The sequence below is a fragment of the Ochotona princeps genome, chromosome 12 (assembly GCF_030435755.1).
Source record: "Ochotona princeps isolate mOchPri1 chromosome 12, mOchPri1.hap1, whole genome shotgun sequence".
Classification (NCBI taxonomy): domain Eukaryota; kingdom Metazoa; phylum Chordata; class Mammalia; order Lagomorpha; family Ochotonidae; genus Ochotona; species Ochotona princeps.
The window spans coordinates 68,707,327-68,726,759 of record NC_080843.1 but is presented as its reverse complement, the minus strand read 5'-3'; the positions used below and the strand labels follow the sequence as shown (position 1 = coordinate 68,726,759).

At 48.5% G+C, this 19,433-nt stretch overlaps 1 protein-coding gene across 1 annotated transcript in view; it reads left to right on the top strand.

Annotated features, from left to right (window-relative positions):
* Nucleotides 1-14,703, top strand: part of MPHOSPH8 (M-phase phosphoprotein 8) — a 28,186-nt gene extending 13,483 nt beyond the window's left edge. Inside the window, exons 5-14 of the mRNA XM_058670996.1 lie at nt 1,765-2,019; nt 4,392-4,511; nt 4,594-4,682; nt 6,122-6,262; nt 6,692-6,778; nt 8,047-8,201; nt 9,558-9,712; nt 13,411-13,538; nt 14,021-14,104; nt 14,436-14,703. Coding sequence (XP_058526979.1) covers nt 1,765-2,019; nt 4,392-4,511; nt 4,594-4,682; nt 6,122-6,262; nt 6,692-6,778; nt 8,047-8,201; nt 9,558-9,712; nt 13,411-13,538; nt 14,021-14,104; nt 14,436-14,477 — 1,256 coding nt within the window. The 3' untranslated portion in view covers nt 14,478-14,703. The remainder of the gene's footprint in view (nt 1-1,764; nt 2,020-4,391; nt 4,512-4,593; nt 4,683-6,121; nt 6,263-6,691; nt 6,779-8,046; nt 8,202-9,557; nt 9,713-13,410; nt 13,539-14,020; nt 14,105-14,435) is intronic.
* Nucleotides 14,704-19,433: the final 4,730 nt, after the last annotated feature.

Sequence of the window (19,433 nt, the reverse complement as noted above, 5' to 3'; positions counted from 1 at the left end):
CTGGGAGGGATCCTTTTCCTCGAGTCTGTTCCTGGTGCTTATACGTAATGGTAGTAATATTAAGAATCAACTTTTTTAAGCCTAACAGGATCTTGCTGTAATAGCAGATAACAGAAGTTAGGAAGGAGTGATCGCTGTGGTTGGTTTGTTGCTTTGTTTTAAGATTTATTTTATTGGTAAGTGAGATACACAGACAGGAGGAGGGACAGAGAGGAAGGTCCTCCACCTGCTGGGTCACTCCCCAAGTGGCTGCAAAGGCTGGAGTGGGACTGGACCGATCAGGAGCCAGGAGCCTGGAGTTTCTTCCGGGTGTCCCACGCGGGTGCAGGGTCCCAAGGCTTTGGGCCGTCCCCAACTGCTTTCCCAGGCCACAAGCAGGGAACTGGATGGGAAGTGGAGCGGCCGGGATTAGAACCAGAGGCCACATGGGATCCTGGCACGTGCAAGGCGAGGACTTTAGTTGCTTCGCTGTTGTACCAGGCCAGATGGCATATTTTAAAGGCTCTTATCTGTTCCAAGTAATACAAAATTAGGACTGGTTTATCAACCTTTTTCTTGTATGTTAATTTCAAATACATTATAATGTGAATACAGTATCCCTGTAGAGAACTGCCTGTCCCAGCCATGGTGGTAGTAGCAAGGAGTATAGAAGACTTGTTCCTTCATTTTGTTCTGTTTCTTGAAGATTTATTTATTTGTTCATTCGTTCATACACTTGAAGAGTTAGCGAGAGCTTCCATCTGCAGGTTCACTGCTCACACGCCTAGAACAGGAGCTTCTTCCAGGCCTCCCCTGCGGCTGCAGAGGCTCAAGCGCTTGGGTCATCTTTCATTGCTCTGCCAGGCACCTTAGCAAGGAGCTGCATTGGAAGCGAAGCAGCCACAGCATAGGCTGCTACAAACCTTTTTTAAAAATGGTGCTTGTACTCTTTGTTTATTGTTTTGTTACTTGAAGGAATTAGCTTGCCTGAGTAAGGGATAAGTAGTTAATTTTGTTTGCCATATTCATTGCATAAAATAGAGTAACTAAAATTGGGATCCAAATGCTGGTGCTGAAAGAGAAGGCTCAACGTGCTACCCCACAGTGCCAGACCCAATGTTTTTTCTTATGTTTCTTTTTAAATCTTTATTCATTTTTATTAGAAAGGCAGATAGCCAGAGAGAAGGAGAGACAGAAAGATCTTCCATTTGCTGGCTCCCCAAGTGACTGCAATGGCCAGTGCTGAGCCGATCGGAAGCCAGGAGCCTGGAGCCTCTTCTGGGTCTCCCACGCAAGTGGCAGGGTCCTAAGGCTTTGGGCCGTCCTCAGGACACAGGCAGGGAGCTGGATGGGAAGCGGGGCTGCCGGGACAGGAACAGGGTCTTGTGAGAATCCCATGCTTGCAAGGTGAAGATTCAGCCATCGAGCCACTGTGCAGAGCCCCCAGTTTTTGTTTTCCTTTTTGAGTTACTATGCTAGGCCTGGTGCTTTATCATATTTCCCCTACTTTGATCTTTAGTTCAGAATTAGTCTCAGAAGACTCTGAGCAGGTGCAGCCACTGCGTGGTTGGCAGTGTCCAGCAGGCACTTGGAGAGGGTTTCTGCTACGACTCCTGTCACCCTAGCTCCTACAGCTGCAAGGGGCTTGTCACAGCTGCGGCTTTCGGAACAGCTGACCTGTAGTCGTTTCTGTAACTATCCGTAAAAGCTAAGGAAATATCTGTTTCACACCCATGTTTTTTCTTTTATGTCTCCTACTTGCCATCAATCTAATCTCTTCACTAGCACTGAAGGAAATAAAAAATGCAATTGATTTGCTTAAAAAAACTTCAGAGGAAAAAAACGATGTGCCCGAAGATAATCGAAAAAAAGAAATAGCAGCAGATTGTAAAACCACAGCAGAGCAGCCAAGCGAGGAGAGCAGACAGACAGTTAAAGACAGGAGGGCCGCGCGGGAGGAGTCCGACACGTGGGCACACATCGCCGCCGAGGGGGATCAGGAGCTGCTGGACAGTGGGCTCCACCCGGACGAGAACCCAGGTGAGTGCCCGCCTCGCACGGCTTCCTCAGGGTTCCAGCCACTCGCCGTTCTGACCTCAAGATGAGAGAATAATCAAGTGGAAGAACTTCCCTTAGAATCTTCTGAACAACTCACCTTTTTAGTTTGACGACTTCAGGCATTCTGTGGTATATATCTAGATCAAACATTTTCTGATTTCCTGTCATTTCATCCGCAGCCATGAGGATTCCTGATTTTGTACCTGTTTCTCCGGCATAGATTTCAGACGGTTACATGCAAAAACCAGATCACGTACAGCTTTATTTATATAGTCAGCCTTTTTTTTTTCTTAAGATTTATTTATTTTGATTGTAAAGTCAGATTTACAGAGAGGAGGAGAGACAGAGAAAAATATCTTGTGTCCACTGGTCCATTTCCCGAGGGCCACAATGGCTGGAGCTGAGCCAACCCAAAGCCAGGAGCCAGGAGCTTCTTCCAGGTCTCCCACATAGGTATATGGTGAAAAGGCTTTGGGCCGTCCTCGACTGCCTTCCCAGGCCACAGGCAGGGAGCTGGATGGGAAGTGGAGCATCCCAGACACAAATTGGCATCTTTGGGCCCGGCGCTGTGGCCTAGTGGCTAAAGTCCTCGCCTTGAACATACCGGGATCCCATACGGGCGCTGGTTCTAATCCCGGCAGCTCCACTTCCCATCCAGCTCTCTGCTTGTGGTCTGGGAAAGCAGTTGAGGACGGCCCAATGCTTTGGGACCCTGCACCCACGTGGGAGACCTGGATGAGGTTCCTGGTTCCTGGCTTCGGATCGGCGCAGCACTGGTCGTTGCGCTCACTTGGGGAGTGAATCATCGTGATGGAAGATCTCTCTGTCTCTCCTCTCTGTATATCTTTGTAATAAAAATAAATAAATCTTTAAGAAAAAAAAAAAAACAAATTGGCATCCATATGGGATCCCAGCGCAGGCAAGGAGAGGACTTTAGACACTAGGTTACCACGCTAGGCCCTATTCTACCCTTTTAACTCTGCAGCAAATAACATTTGGAATGCAGACTTTACAGGGAGAGCAGGAGAAACAGGTGCCTTCCACTGGTTTCCTTCCCAGATGGCCACGCTAGACGGAGCTGAGCTAGTCCAAAGGCAGGAAACGGGGGCTTCTTTCACTTTTCCCACAGCACAGAGGGGGCCCAAGCCCGTGAGCCATCATCCTCTGCTTTTTCAGACCATCGGCACGGAACTCGGTTGGAAGTTGGGACATAAGGCAGACCCCTTCTTTATTAATATAAAAACAATTCTTGTAATCTGCCATTTTCTTCAAACTGATTAATACCATCACTGTAGTTACAATCAATTTTTTTTGAGGATTTATTTATTTTTATTTGAAAGGCAGACTTAGAGCAGGGACAAAGATTTTGAATCCACCGGTTCACTCCCAAAGTGGCTGCAATGGCCGTAGCTGCACCAATCAGGAGCCAGGAGCCTCTTCTGGGTCTCCCATATGGGTGCAGGGTCCCAAGACTTTGGGCCGTCCTCCACTGCTTTCCCAGGCCACAAGCAGGGAGCTGGATGGGAAGTGGAGCTGCCGGGATTAGAACCGGCGCCCATATGGGATCCTGGTGCGTGCAAGGTGAGGGCTTTAACCACTACGCTATTGCGCTGGGCCTTACAATTAGAATTGTAATACTGAAATATGTGTGGAAAACTCAAGCCACTGTTAGTTAATTCAGTAATAGTCAGAATTTGGTATATCAAACGTACTATAGCAATTGAGTTTCGCTGTTGCTGTTACCTTGAAGATTCTTCATGGACCCAGTGCGATGGCCTAGCGGTTAAAGTCCTCTCCTTGAATGTGCCAGGAATCCATATGGATGCTGGTTCTAATCCCGGCAGTCCCACTTCCCATCCAGCTCTCTACTTGTGGCCTGGGGAAGCAGTCAAGGACGGCCCAAAGCCTGGAAGAGGCTGGAGACCTGGAAGAGGCCCCGGGCTCCTGGCTTCAGATCGGTTGGGCTCCTGGCTGTTGTGGTCACTTGTGGAGTGAGTCATTGGATGGAAGATCTTCTTCTGTGTCTTTTCTCCTCTCTGTATATCTGACTTTGTAAAAAAAAAAAAAAAAAAAAAAAAAAAGATTCTTGTTGGGACGCATGCATCCCAGATCGATGTGCGTGGGGTGAAGTCCCAGCTTCACCTCCTTGGACTCCATCTTCCTGCCGTCGAGCCGTCTGGGAAGCAGAGGCTCTCCTACCTGCCTGTGAGAACTGCACTGTGTTCCTGACTGCTGGCTTCCCCCTGGCCCAACCTCAGCCGCTTCAGAGACTGGGGAGGGAAGACCCATTCACACAAAGCCTGTTTCCTGAACAGCTGTGCGCAGTCTGTGAGTGCGGCTCCTGTGTCTTGCAGACGGCAGGCATCAGAGCTTGGGCATGGACCTGCAGTTGGAGTGGATGAAGCTGGATGATTTCCAGAAGCATCTGGATGGGGAAGACGAGAGCTTCACCTTAGCAGATGCAATTTCAAGCAGTGAGTAGCTCTCAGAGCTTAGGAACCCCGGGCTCAGATCCCGCTATATCCAAAACGTAATTGGTTTTTCCTTTTGTTTTAGATTTGCTGAGAGACGCTGTCAAAAATGGGGATTACATTACTGTAAAGGTTGCACTTAATTCAAGTGAAGAATATGACCTGGACCAAGAGGTAGTATGCCTTGGTAAAAACCTCATGAAAGGGAGAAGGTGTCATTCAGTTAGTTTTTCATTTTTTTTTCAATTATGAAATTGATGTTTACTTTGTGGAATACAAAATTCATTGGAGAAGAGGAAGTATGTGTACTTACACCCCAGGATGACTCAGGGTAGAGCCCGCAATCTGCAGCGTTACCAGGGGTACTCGTTTCCATGTACCTATTTGTGTCTCTTACTCCATAACACGCTTACAGCAATTGCCTGTATTTTTCAAGAGATTTTTTTTCATGGTGGTACTATTTTTAAAATATAAAAGCATCGTAAACCTTCCTAATTTTAAAATTTTGTGTTTTCAGTCTTACACGTCTCAGAGGATTTTGAGTTTTAGGTGTTTACATCTATTGATGATTTTCCCATGACTTCAGTGCGTCTTGTGTAGAAAGCATTATACTCTGGACTTGGTTTTTTATTTTTATTGCAAAGGCAGATAAGTACAGAGAAAAATCTGTCCGCTGGTTTACTCCCCAGTGGCTGCAGTGGCAGGAGCTGAGCCAATCTGAAACCAGGAGCCAGAACTTCTTCCTGCAGGTCTCCCACCTGGGTACAGGGTCCCAGGCTTTGCGCCATTCTCAACTGCTTTCCTAGTCCATAAGCAGGGAGCTGGATGGGAAGATGGGCTGCCAGGACACAAAACAGCAGCCATATGGGATCCAGGACATGCAAGGCAAGGATTTAACAACTAGGCTATCACGCCGAGCCTCTTTGATCTTTTTTTTTTTTAACGCTTTATTTATTATTTTTATTGCAAAATCAGATATGCAGAGAGGAGGAGAGACAGGAAGATCTTCTGATGATTCACCCCCCAAGTGACCTCAATGGTCAGAGCTGAGCCAATCCGAAGCCAGGAGCCCCGAGGCTATTCCTGGTCTCTCAGGCAGGTGCAGCGTTTCAGGGCATTGGGGCATTCTCAACCACTCTCCCAGGCCACAAGCCGGGAGCTGGATGGGAAGCTGGATAGGAAGCGGGGCTGCCAGGACCAGAACCTGAATCTACATGGGATCTGGGCACGGTCAAGGTGAGGCCCTAACCACGAGCCCACGGTGCCAGGCCCCTTCCTTTGGTCTTCATGGCCTTCTCCCCACTCCTGGCGACTTCCTGGCCTGGACACGGACACCTCTTGTTTCTGCGCGTTGTCTGCACCTGATGAAAGCCACGTGATTCTGACCATTGTGAAGTTACTGCCTTTAGATTTCTTGTTTGAGAATTTCATCCTTTGCCTCGTCAACTTTTACTCTTTGTATTGTGAAAGCAGGTGATATGTGTTTAGACCGCAATACAGGAATATTACACTTCAGTGATTTTAGATTGAGGCATCTTTCTTAGGTGAAAAGACTTGACTTTAAAAATTGTTCTGAAGATGAACAAGTTCTGTTTTTGATGACACCTACCCAGGATCCCAGTGGGATGACACTGGTCATGCTTGCTGCGGCAGGGGGACAGGATGACCTCCTGAGGCTCCTCATCACCAAAGGGGCCAAAGTGAACAGGCAGCAGAAGAACGGGACCACCGCGCTCATCCACGCCGCGGAGAAGGTCAGAGAGGCCCGGGGGTCCCAGGCTCCCACAGGCGCTTCGGTCTCTCGTGATGTGTGATTGCCCATGCCTGCCCTAGTCCACCCGTGACAGTGTCCTAAGTGTGTACTGCATAAGTGCGTACTACTTGGTAATAGGATTTGCAAAATGCGAATCATCTCCTTGGAAGTAATTATCTGGAAAAGGCCCTCTTGTGGTCCACAGCTTAAATAATTTCAATATTTGTTCTAACTGCGGTGAGACCAAGAGTTAAACCTTGGTGGACCTCCTGCACTGTTTCTATGCAGGGCAGTGTGAGGGCACGAAAACACTGGCTAGCTACTCCTTGGAAAAGAAATCCACTGATTATTTTTCCTGGTGGACAACAATCTCAAATACATTTTTCAAAATCGGGCTAATAGTTGTTTCTTGTTCCTCTTCTTTAAATAGAACTTTCTGACGACAGTGGCGATTCTTCTAGAAGCTGGTGCTTTTGTCAATGTCCAGCAGAGCAACGGTGAGACCGCACTCATGAAGGTAAGCTCTGCCTGTGGCCATCCGTCCCGGCGTGAAGTGGGCACCTGGCCCGCCAGGCCCGTGGAGGACGGGGCAGCCTCTGGGCTGCAGCAGCGGGCAGCGCCCTCAGGAGCTCGATGTGGGCAGTGTTGCCTTGAGTGCTGACCCGGCGGTACCCCTGAGCTAAGCCCGATGAGCCCAAAGGACATACTGGGCAGGGTGCAGTGGGTACGTCAGCAAAGCGTGGCCCTGACCAGTCGGAGGCTGCAAGCCGGAGAAGAGCCCCCGTGCCACCTGTGCCCTAAAGGCCTGTGGTTGATGTGGGAGACAGAGGGAGCGCCTATACGCTGCTTTGTTCTCAGTGCCTCAAATGACAGGAGGTGACAGGAACCTCAGCAGCTGCCATCGCCGACTCCCTCTTGCAGCCTGGAGCCAGGAATGCACCTGTTGCTCTCCTGCACGCCCTAGCCGGCATCCCGTCTACAAAGTCAAAGACACACCTTTCTGATGCTTGCAGCCTCCCCGGGGACTGGCTTGGTCCTGCTTACACTTGCCTGGCAGCTCTCAGAAGCCTGAGGAGAGAGGGTCTGTCTCCCTCCCATCTCCTGCCACACGGGTAGCTGCCCGTTAGCCTTGCCCTGAGCGTGGCTCCCAGGTCCCTGTTCCTGCTGCTTCTGGGTCAGCAGGTGAGCAGCCAGTCTGGCCCTAGTCTGCTCTTCCGTCCTGTTCTGCAGGTCCAGCCACGTGCCCCTTAGCCTCTGGCCACACTTGGAATCTGAGCCTCACTCACTGCTTTGTGTTTGTCTTACCTTTGGTTCACGAAAATGTTGGTTTTACCTAGTAGGAGACCAAGCTTACTTCTAAAACTGTGATTTTGCTATGGGTTTCTCCATGGGGCCAAGGTCTACCTGAATAGCAAAAGGGCCTAAACACCTGTGCAGTGGAGCTGGCCTAGGACAGGGCCCCCAGCCAACAGGGCAGAAGCAGCCACTGGGCAACAGAGGGGCTTCCGGAAGGCCTGGGGCTCATCTTGGGGCTGAAGGATCCTGGTTGAAACTGCCCACTTCTTCAGGGTTAGTCACTGACCTTGACTGAATGTAGCACTCACAGGACCTGCCATTCGCCTGAGCTGTGGCAGTCTGCAGGTTCCGACACTCGCAGAAGCCGGACCCCAGCATTCTGTGCCCCTCTACCCCCTCACAGAGAACCGCCTGGAGTATGCAGTTCCACTTGGTATGTATCATAGTTTCCGGTTAAATAACCGTTCTTTTTCCTTTCCACAATCCTAGGCCTGTAAAAGAGGAAATTCAGATATTGTACGACTTGTAATTGAATGTGGAGCAGACTGCAATATTTTATCAAAGCATCAAAACAGTGCTATGCACTTTGCTAAGCAAAGCAACAACGTGCTTGTGTATGATTTGCTCAAGAGTCACTTAGAGACGTAAGTGTGAAATGACTGCCACGGTTGAGTCACAAGTGATGATGTATCTGTTTATTTGAACACACACTTCGTTAGAATGGTCCATGTACCCGCTTGGGTCAAGATGAAGGCCCGAGGCCTGATGGGTTTCTGTTCCAAGATCATGAACTTTTAGTAAGTGACAGTTTACTGATTTTTTTTTTTTTTTGAAATTATTAAAATCTCAGAAAATTGCGAAGCTTACCACTAGCATATCTGGGAATATGTCCTTCAGACACGTGGTCTGCTGTTCCTTTGGTGTCTTTTCGTCTTGAAATAGACTTGATTTTTCAGCAGTTTATGTTCATAGCAAAATTGAAAGGAAGGTACAGATTTCCCAAGTGCCCCTCAGTACACACACAGCTGGTCCCTGTTCCGGTGTCCCTCAGCAGAGTGGCAGACTTCAGGGCATACGGTCATTCTTGGCGTTGTGTTCTGTGGTTTTAGACAAGTGTGCACTCGTGTGTGTTCACTTCTGCAGTGTAAGGAACCCACTGTACTCCGTCAGTTCACGCCCCCCCCCCCCCCCCCCATCCTAGCAACCCCTGTCCTGGTTTGAAATCTTCAGAAGCCAAAGCCTCTTCCAGAGTGACTGGTGTGAGACATTATTCCACGGTTGCAAATTGCTTCTTTGTGTTAGTGACGGGCACAGGTTCGTCCCACGTCTTCTGGCTTCATACAGAGCTCATTTCTTTGTGACACTGATGTTTTATTGTGTGGATGTACTGTAGTTTATCCAAGTTCATTCTCTAAGTTACGTTCATACTCCGTGACACCAGTAACTTGGTATCTTTAAGTCACTGACAAATTGTTTTTTTTTTTTGGCATCATCTCTCAGACCCAGTCGGTCACGGTGCGTCCTGTGTGCAGGATGAGTTCTGGGCAGGCGTGACTGCCCTTCTCTGGGGTCGCTTTACTGAGGAAATGACCTGGATCTTCATGCCTGCAAGACAGTGAATAATTACTCCAGTGTTAGACAAGAGACATAGAAGGCAGACAGTTTCCGAGAAGAGCTGGTCATCTGTTGGTGCCCTTCCACAATGGCCACAGCAGCCAGACGGACTGCACCAGGCCAAAGCCACAAGCCCCCAACTCCCCCGGAGTCCCCCACAGCCCAGCCTTGCCTTCCCAGACACGTGACCAAGAACGGGACGCAGGCTCGCTGGCACTCCCGCCTGACCCTCCAGTATGGGGTGCTGGTGTCAAGTGGCGGCTTAGCCAGCACTTGCCCCATGGTTCCTCTGGTTGACATGGAAGGCTTCGCTTGTATTTGGCAGTCTAAATGACAGCTGTGGTCTTCTAGTGTTATTAACAACTTCTTCTGTCGTGTTCTCTCAGACTTTCAAGAGTAGCTGAAGAGACCATCAGGGATTATTTTGAGGCTCGGCTTGCTCTGCTAGAACCTGTTTTCCCAATAGCATGTCACCGGCTCTGTGAAGGGCCAGATTTTTCCACGGATTTTCATTATAAACCTCCACAGAACATACCAGAAGGTAAGCCTCTGCACAGAATCCATTTAAAATATTTATTTATTTATTTATTTCGGGAAGGCAGGTTTACGGAGAGGAAGATCTTCTGTCCGCTGACTCAATCCCCAAGTGGCCACAACAGACAGAGCTGAGCTGATCTAAAGCCAGGAACCAGGAGCTTTCTCCAGGTCTCCCACACGGGTGCAGGGTCCCAAAGCTTTGGGCCATTCTCTACTACTTTCTCAGGCCACAAGACACTCTCTGGCCCCAGCTGGAACTTTACCGTGAGATTGTGATGCTGTATTTTACATACCATTTCAAGCTGGCTTTGCTTTGTGCCCCCAGATAGTCACTTCCCTGGATGGGAAGTGGAGGTACTGGGACTTGAACGGGAGCTCTTATGGGATCCTGATGCATGCAAGGCCAAGATTAGCTGTTTGGGGTCTCCGGTATGGTAGCCTAGCAGCTGAAGTCCTTGCCTTGCACACACCGGGATCCCATATGGACATTGGTTCTAATCCTGGCAGCCCCGCTTCCCATCCAGCTCCCTGCTTGTGGCCTGGGAAAGCAGTCAAGGATGTCCCAAAGCCTTGGGACCCTGCACCTGCATGGGAGACCCAGAAGAGGCTCCTGGCTTCAGATTGGCTCAGCTCTGGACATTGTGGCTACATAGGGAGTGAATCGGTGAAGATCTTCCTTTCTGTCTCTCCTCCTCTTTGTATATCTGGCTTTCTATTAAGAAAGATAAATAAATCTTTAAAAAAAAAGATAAAAGATAGAGCCATTTGGCAATCTCGCTGGGACCCAGAATCCATTCTGAATACAAAAATCCAAGGAAATAACTGTAACAATTATATCAGAAGTTAACACTGTCAGGCCCAGCACAATGGCTCAGTGGCTCTTGCAGCCACTTGGGGAGTGACTCAGCGGACATAAAAATCTCTCTGTATCTCCTCTCTATAAATCTTCCTTTCCAGTAGTAATAAATAAATCTAAAGAAATCAACAGGGTCAGGTGTCATGGTAGGATTAAGCTATAGCCTGGAACGCCCACGTCCTGTGTGGCACTGCCTACCTGTGGGCACCCCAGGAGGCAGCAGTGCTGGCCCAGGTACTCGGCTCCCTGCCGCCCATACAAGAGACCCCAGATAGACTTACAGACCCGGGCTGTTCCAGCCCTGGCTCTTGCAAGCATCTGGAGAGAGAGGTTGCAGGTTGAGGAGATCTCTGTCTCTCCATCCTTCTGTTTTCCAAATCATTAAGAAAATAACAAATAGCAGAACTGGTAGGAAAAGAAATACGTATTGGATGCGAGTGTTAACACCTATTAAGAAGTACGTGTTACCAGGATAAAGTTTGTGGTTTTTGCCTGGCATAGCACTGGCTGTCTAGGGAGTGACCAGAAAAGGCATTTTATGCAAATTTGGCTTCAAGATTCTAAGATCTTTGTTCCCCCCTGAATTTTATTGCTATTAGAAAAATTTTAGTGGCAAGATACAAAGTTTAGCTGTGCTTCCAAAGTCGGCTTGGCAGCTCCTGTTCGGGTCAGACCTCTTTAGCACAGGCCTGCATGTCCGTGGAACGCAGGCTGCAGGCAGGAAGCCAGCTCCGACTGCAGAAGCCTCAATCCCCATTTTTAAAACATTCATTGAAAACTGTATCAGAGAAAATACAGCCGAATTAGCATCTCAGCATGTGGACTGTTTGCATACAAAATCCTCAGTACTTCCACCTGGGAGCGCCAGCGGCAGCTGCTCTGCCCTGCACAGCTGGGCTACGCAGTTTTTACTTGCACATGCGCCATGGCTACATGTACTGGCAGCTGTATCCATATGTAACCTTGCAGGCATCCTTATCCGGTGGGTTTTCCTGACTTTGCTGTTGAGAGTGGGCCAGGATCAGGACCATCGGTCTGCTCCTTGGTGTCCTCTGTGAGCATCTGAGGAGGCCCAGTCCTGACACGTGCTCTCCAAGCTTGGACCATACACTCTCAGTGCCCGGGGTCTGAGTCAAGCAGTCTAGCTGGGAGTCTCCCAGGATAGCCTTCCAGGGGTCACCTCACTCCTGAGTCTAGTGTGCAGGGTCAGATTTGGTCTTTCCCCTACAGCAGCCAACACAATGGATACAAGTTTCCTTGTTAGCCTAGCCGGACAGCCACAGACCTGGTCCTCATACTTACCATCAAGTACTGTGGCCTATTCCATGTGATCCAGAATAATCCTGATCAGGGCTGCTGCCAGCCTTTACTGTGGCCAGCCCAGCTCAGCCCGTATCCCATCTGGCTCTCATGCACACCCAGGGGTGCGGCAGCTTAGCCCAGCCTGACCTGCCCACAGACCCAGCCCTCAGGTACGCTGACAGGTGCTAAGGCCCTCACCCCTGACTCTTGTGCTCAACTGCCATAGGTACAGCCTAGCTTGGGAGGTAGCAGCCAGGGGGTACTGCACTCCAGCCTGACAAAATTCACACCTAGTCTCAGCACTTTGCCACCTGGTGCTGTGCCCTAGCTTAGCTGGCCCGCACCCAATCTGGGTCTTGTGCGTGCCAGCAGGTACAGCAACTTAGCCTGTTTGTAGACCTGGCTCACACAAATGCTGACTATAGATTCTCCTGGTCTGGCTTGTCCGCAACTCCTGGCTCTTGTGCTGCCCAGCAGGAGAGTTCCCCATGTTCCCCGCTAGGCCTGCTCCCAGCCCAGTATCACACACGCCAGCAGGTGCTGGAGCCTCGCTTAGATGATCTGCCTTCAAGCTCAGTCTTTGCGTGGGCCAGTGGGTATGGGAACCTGGCACTGCCTGAGCACCTCCCAGCCCTAGCTCCCACAAGCATCCAGTAGGTTCCCGTCAGGTGGGTTCTGGGCTCCAGTCTGCCCAGCCCATCAGTGACCCCGTCTGTCCATGTAAGCCAGTGAGTACTGGAGCACACAGGCAAGCCACAGGTAAGCTACAGAACCTGCTCCCAGATCTGGTCCTCTCCACTGGTTCTGGTGGGTGCTTGGCCCAGCCTGACCTGCCCCTGCTGTGACACTCAGCCTAGCCCAGCTTTTGCATGCATGCATCAGTGGGGCATGGGCCATGCTGTTTAGCCCAGCTCAGGTCTCCCAGCGTAGGTGGGGGCCTTGACCTGATCCTGCCCTCTGGTTTCCCCCTCTACACCACTCGCTTATTTGTGAGTGCAGTGGCTTGTGTAGGACCCCACAAGTTGTTCTCTCACTGTCAGACATGCACGCCAGTACATCCCAAAGCCCGTCATGCCCCCTTTGCAGGCAGTCTGTAGCCCCCTGGCTATGCTCCGGTGTGGTATATCCAAGGAAAAAGTAACAAGAAACAGTGCTGGCATACTGGTACTGTTGCACAAAGTTGGCATTAACGAAGCCCGGATGCCTCCCTACTAGCTACTCTGTTCTCACTAGTGTAACACTTGCCTTAGCACAAGGGGATCGATTTTATTTAAGATGTATTTACTTATTTGCAAGGCAGAGGGACAGAAGAATCTTCCACCCAATAGTTTGCTTTTACTGTTTAAATGCCATCTGGGCCTAACCAAAAGCGAGCACTCGGGCCATCAAGTGCTGCCTCTTAGGACCGTCAGCAGAGGCCCTGCCCCTCAGAGGAAGGAGGGTTGGCACCCCACGCAGTGCCCGCTTTCCAGTGGGCAGGTGGCTCAGCCTGTCCCCTCGGCTCCGAGGAGGCGATTGTAATCCTCTCCCACTTCCTCCCACAGGCTCTGGTGTTCTGCTCTTTATCTTTCATGCCAACTTTCTGGGGAAGGAAGTTATCGCTCGGCTCTGCGGGCCATGCTGCGTACAAGCTGTAGTGTTAAATGATAAATTTCAACTTCCTGTTTTTCTGGTAAGATCTTCCATAGTTGAGTTTTATAAAGTGAGTCTTCTATTGAAGAACACAGGTGATTTAATTCTCACTAACATTTGGTAAACAGCCCCGGAAGCCAGTTGTTGGCAATAAAAGAGTATTTACATAGATTTTCCTGAAAAATTCGAAGTGTTCATAAATGTATCATAAATGTAATTCACTTCTTATTGTTAAACTATGCTCATGCACCGCCAGGTAGCTGGATAAGTACATTTTTAAATATTTCTCAAATATCTTGACACATTTCTCTTTTAAAGTTCCTTCCTTGGTCTGAATGAAGTACTGTAACTGCATGTGTTCCTATCCAAAGATTAGCTAGATTTAACAAATCAAGAAAAAAAAAATTGCTAACATACTGACTTCTATAAATCCTGACAGATGTTGTTACCGCCCGGCTCTGTTGTTTGTAGATGCAGAATTTCATCTAAAGACACTGCCTGGTTTTCTCTTTCCCACTGCAGGACAGTCACTTTGTCTACTCCTTCAGCCCCGTCGCAGGCCCCAACAAGCTCTTCCTGCGACTGACCGAGGCTCCCTCAGCCAAGGTGACCAGCCTTTCCCTCCTACTTACTGTCTTCCTCTTCCTCAAATGCCTGTGCCAGTTTCCGGTTTCTGTAGAAGCAACATGTGTGCCAGCTGCAGAGTGCATGCCCTGAGGGCAGAGCTGCCAGGCTCTGTCTGGCAAGCAGAGCTCTCCCGTTGGGAGTGGCCGATATGTACACTGGGCACCGACTTCCCTATGTGACAGGAAACTAGACTGAAATACTATTTGATAAGGTTACTTCATAGAGTAACCCGGTCTGCATTAGAGCCTTAGTCATGTAGTGAGCACTGTCTGGAACATTCCGAGCTGACGCCATGCTGCTTCCCCCCCAGGTCAAGCTGCTGATAGGCGCGTACCGAGTGCAGCTACAGTGAGCACCAGGAAGGACTGCATGAAGGCGCCTGCACACGTGGCCTGAACTCTGTCCCGGAAGCAGTCTGGGATTCCTCTGGCTGCCTTACCAATGTCCAGTTTTGTCCGTGGACCTCTTCCATTTTAAACCTGTCATCTAGATTGCACTTTCCAAGAGGGGGCATGGTGACTCGAACACATGATAAAATACAGATGTTAAGTGTTGGTGCCAGTATTGTGAATTTACAACAGTGTGTCCAGACTGCATATTAATTTTTTTCCACAAAGTGAAATGGTATATATTAAGATTATTTAAGAAAGTTAAAACAATTTTTTTAACTTGAGATTTTCTACTAGCCCCGGTGGACTTTCTGTTTATAAAGAAAAAAATATCAGGGCCTGGCACAATAACCTACTGGCTAAATCCTCACCTTGCATGTGCTGGGATCCCATATGAGCACTGATTTGTGTCCTGGCGGTCCCACTTCCCATCCAGCTCCCTGCTTATGGCCTGGGAAAGCAGTCAAGGACGGCCCAAGGCCCTGGGACCCTACATCTGTGTGGGAGACCCAGAAGAAGCTCCTGGCTCCTGGTTTCAGATTGGCTTGGCTCTGGCCACTGGTTATGGCCACTCGGGGAATGAACCAGCAGACAGAAAAGCTAACTCTCTGCCTTTCCAATCTTCCTTTCTAATAAAAAGAAAAATAAATCTTTTAAAAAAGAAATGTCCAAGTGTAAAGCATTGGATTAAAGCAAGAGGCATGCTTAGTCAACGCCACTGAGTACAGCAGAGGTTGCAGCCCCTGAGATGACTAGCCCGTCGAACATGGTGGTGGCGGGGACTCGGATGTGTTGCTCACGGGAACATTTGCACACATGGCCCTGGTGGGAGTGACTGTAGACCCTGATGGGAGTAACTGTAATGCCTTCTCAAAAAGTGGCAGGGTCCTAAGAAGCACGTGAGTCAGCCTGCTAGAGCTTCCTTGCACGCTGCCAGGCTAAGCAGCTTGGAAAAGGCAGATCCCGTGTCACAGAGTTAGTGCTTCCGTAGCTGACACCCACAGCCAGGCGCCCACCCCTCCACTGAGCTAGCGCTAACATACATGATCCCTGCACACACTAAGGAAGTTATGGAGTGCACTAAGGAGGCTTGTCAGACAATCCCTCCTACTGCACGTCATAAAACTGCTTTTCCTGCAGGTTCTCAATAACACACACTTCTCTCAAACTTCAGAACTCCAATGTGACCTGAACCATATAACAGTACTATATATAATCATAACAGTACTGTATATGATATAATCATATAATAGTACTGCATTTCATTGCTTACAGGGGGTTAAGCTGGAAATTAGAGGAGACTGGAGTCAGTAACATTGAGATAAGAACACTGAGAATCAACCAAGAAAACAGAGCTGAGATATAAATAAGAAAATCTGCAGGGCCTTTAATTGTTTAGAAGCCATGGAAGGTCAACAAAGATAACGTGTTACCACTCTCTGACTGCTCTTAGTCTACTACTGCCACACAAGCACAATTCTCTGTGCCTTCATCCAAAGTAAAAGGTTGATGAAAACTCAGAATGTGCCTACCTGAGAGAAATACAACTTCAACTTATTTTGCTCTGACACACAGCTTCTCAACACCCAGAGAAATGTGTCAAGTGCACTACTAAGGAAATGCGGAAAGTTCTGGTTTCTTTGGGATAATGAGGAGTTGAGAACCAGCGAGGGCTTTTCCTACAGAGCTGTTTCTAGCCGCTATGAAGACTGTCTGCTGAATGGTGACTCCGCTGTTGTTTTAGCATTTGAGTAAGATAAAAAAGCCTTGAGCCTGACTCCTGGGGACAGCAAAGAGCAGTTCTAAAGCACATCCCCAGAGTTTTACAGATTAACTTGGACAAGCAGTGCCTAAGACAGGGTGTTTCATGGCCAAGCAAGGCTTGGTCAAAGGAGCTGTTCAGAGTTGGTGTTCCAGTCCTATGCCACACCTGGGATGCCCACTTTCTGGAAGTGGAAAGAACTCCATTCTGATCCACCAGCCTGGAAGTCTGCGGTTCAGTGTCCGAATCTAAGTGTAATATGTTCATTTTTTAATAAAATGGCACGGGAATTTTTGAAATAAAACCCCAATCAGCAGGCGTCTCTCCATTCTGTGGGTCACTCTGAGCGCCGTGGAGACTGAACCCTGGCACAGATGCATCTAAGCCTAGTACCTGCACCACAACTTCGCTCTGCCTATATCTGCCTTAAGCCAAACTGTGCACTTTCCCCCCCTTAGGCAAGTCCTGTATTTAAATGGCTGGAGTTCAGCTCTTTTAGTTCCAACTCCCTGCTAACGTATACCCGTGAAAGCTAGGACACAAGTACTCTGGGAAATGCTCTCCAGGTCCCAGCATAGCACACACATACCGCTTTATCCCAACCTACAATCACTGCAGGTCCCTCAATACACAGCTTACAGCCTGACGACCACCACTCAGAGTTTCAATTGGACACTGGACCCTAATTTCACTGCCCAAAGTTTTCTGAAATAATCTTTGTCAATAATCCTTGTCCAGTTTTGTACATGAAGCCCACAGAGCATCTCTCATGGCCTGGACTCTCCGGCTTGGAGCACAAAGGGCAGCCCAGCTGCGTTCTGAACCTGAAAAGGTGGGACCACTGCCCCGGGGCCAGCGGAGCACACCCGGCTCCCTCACTTCAGCAGAGACCCAGAACTGACTCCACCAGCAGATCACTAAGGCTCGGGCTGTTTACTTCCATATCAATGTGATCTTCCCAACAATGACAACTTTCCTACTAATAATTCCCCATATCTTCAGGACTAACTCCAAGTTACCAGGACAGAAAAGGATTTAAAAACAAATCCTCTAATACGAGAAAGCATCAGAAAACAAGAGGTCAGGACCCTACCATCATTGTGGGAGACCAGCAGCTGCTCCTGGCTCCTAGATTTCACGGGCCGTTGGCACTTTATGAATGAATTAACAGAAAAACTTACCTGCTCTCTTTCTGTAATTTTTTAAAAATATTTTTATTTATTTTTACTGCAAAGTCAGATATATCGGAAAGGAGAGACAGAGAGGAAGACCTGTCCAATCATTCACCAAGCAGCCTCAACGGCCAGAGCTGGGCTGATCTGAAGCCAGGAGCCAGGAACTTCCTCCAGGTCTCCCATGCAAGTGCAGGGTCCCAAGGCTTTTGGCCGTACTCAACTGCTTTCTCAGGACAGGGAATTGGATGGGAAGTGGAGCCGCCAGGATTAGAACCAGCGCCCATATGGGATCCCAGCGTGTTCAAGGTGAGGACTTAAGCCACTAGGCCACTGTGCTGGGCCCTCTGTAATTCTTTTAAGTAACTAATCATTAAAACAAAAATCCTACCCTAGAGCTTTTATTACCACCGGGCCACAGGCAGGGTTGGAGGGAGTGTTTTCCCAGCAAGTTCCCAGATGACAATGCTAGGTTAGGGATCACAGCTTAAGAAGCACTGCATTGTGTGAAGCCAAATATTCTTAAAACATGAAATTTCTCAAAGCTACAGAAACATCAGAGCTTCTGAAACAAAAGTATTTACAAATACCAGGTCAGGGAGAAGGTCTGACATGGTGGGACTCTTGTGCCAAAGTCAGATCCACATTTCCTGAAAGTCCTATGCAGCAATGTGGAAACACTTCTCTTCATCCAATAAAATGTTAGAAAAGCAACACAATGGGCCGTGGAGGAAGAGGCTGATCCTTCACCAGGCTCCAGGACCCATGTGTGCACTCACTCCTGTTCAGGCTGCTCTACTTCCCACCCAGCTTCACTACTTACACACTGGAGAAGTAGCTGAGAATGGCCCACGGCCTTGGGACCCTGCACCCACAGGGGAGACCCAGAAGAACCTCCTGGCTCCTGGCTTCGGATCGGCTCTGCTCCAGCCGTTACAACCACTCGGGGAGTGAACTGCAGGATGGAAGGAATCTCTTTCTCTAGGGGGTCTCTCTTTTGTATAAATCTGCCTAACAAAAAGTAAAATAAAAATAAATCTTTTTATACATACATATATATTCTGAAAATAATATTTCCTGAGTCTTCTAAGATGGCAATATTTCCACTGGAATCCCACAAACAAATCAGTCTGAATGTTCCCAGAAAAGAAATTGTGAATCCTGTCCATAGCAGCAAACAGCAGAGAGAAATACGGCTAATGTTGTTATACTTTTCAAAGACATGATGCTAAAATTTGAAAATCTGAGAATCATTTAAAGATTATAGATCATTTTTTTCATTGTAAAAAAATAATTTTCATAGGCCATTTCTCTGCTTAATCCACTTTCCACTAAAGACAACAGTGAGGAAAGAGGGCTCCAAGTTGGAGTGGACTAAACCCCAGCTAGCCTTGCGTGGCAGTGACCTGGCAGGGCAGGCCCTGGTGACTGGCAGTGTCATCCGCAGGAGTCTAGGAAAACCCTGGGCCTAGTCTGTTCACACGATCCAGAGATTTGGAATCAGCAAGAACGGCAAACGGAAATCAGTACTTGAGCTTTGACAAAATAAGGAACACATGCCAACTGACCTGAATACACATGTTCAGCTTTCTTGCTTTTCAGGCGCTTCGAAATTTCTCTGGAAGCCGGTGACCAAGTGTTGCTTCAGCCCTGTTTTCTTGCATTACCCTAGAAATACAATGAAATCAAATTTAGCTTTGTAAAGCCTGATTTCAAACATGGGTGTTCATAATAGTCAAGACTCCACGTGCAGTGTCTCTATCCCATATTTCAATGCCTGGAGTTCAGCTCTCTCCCAGTTCTAACTCCCTAATATACACCCTGGGAGGCACCCAATGATGGTTCCAACATGGGAGAACAAGACAAAGTTGAGATCTGACTTTGCCCTGTCCCAGCCCTGGCATTTGGGGAATGGTCAGGAAAGTTCTTTTTCTACCTTTCAGACATAACGAAAATCGGTTGAAAAAAATGTGTAAGTGGGGTTG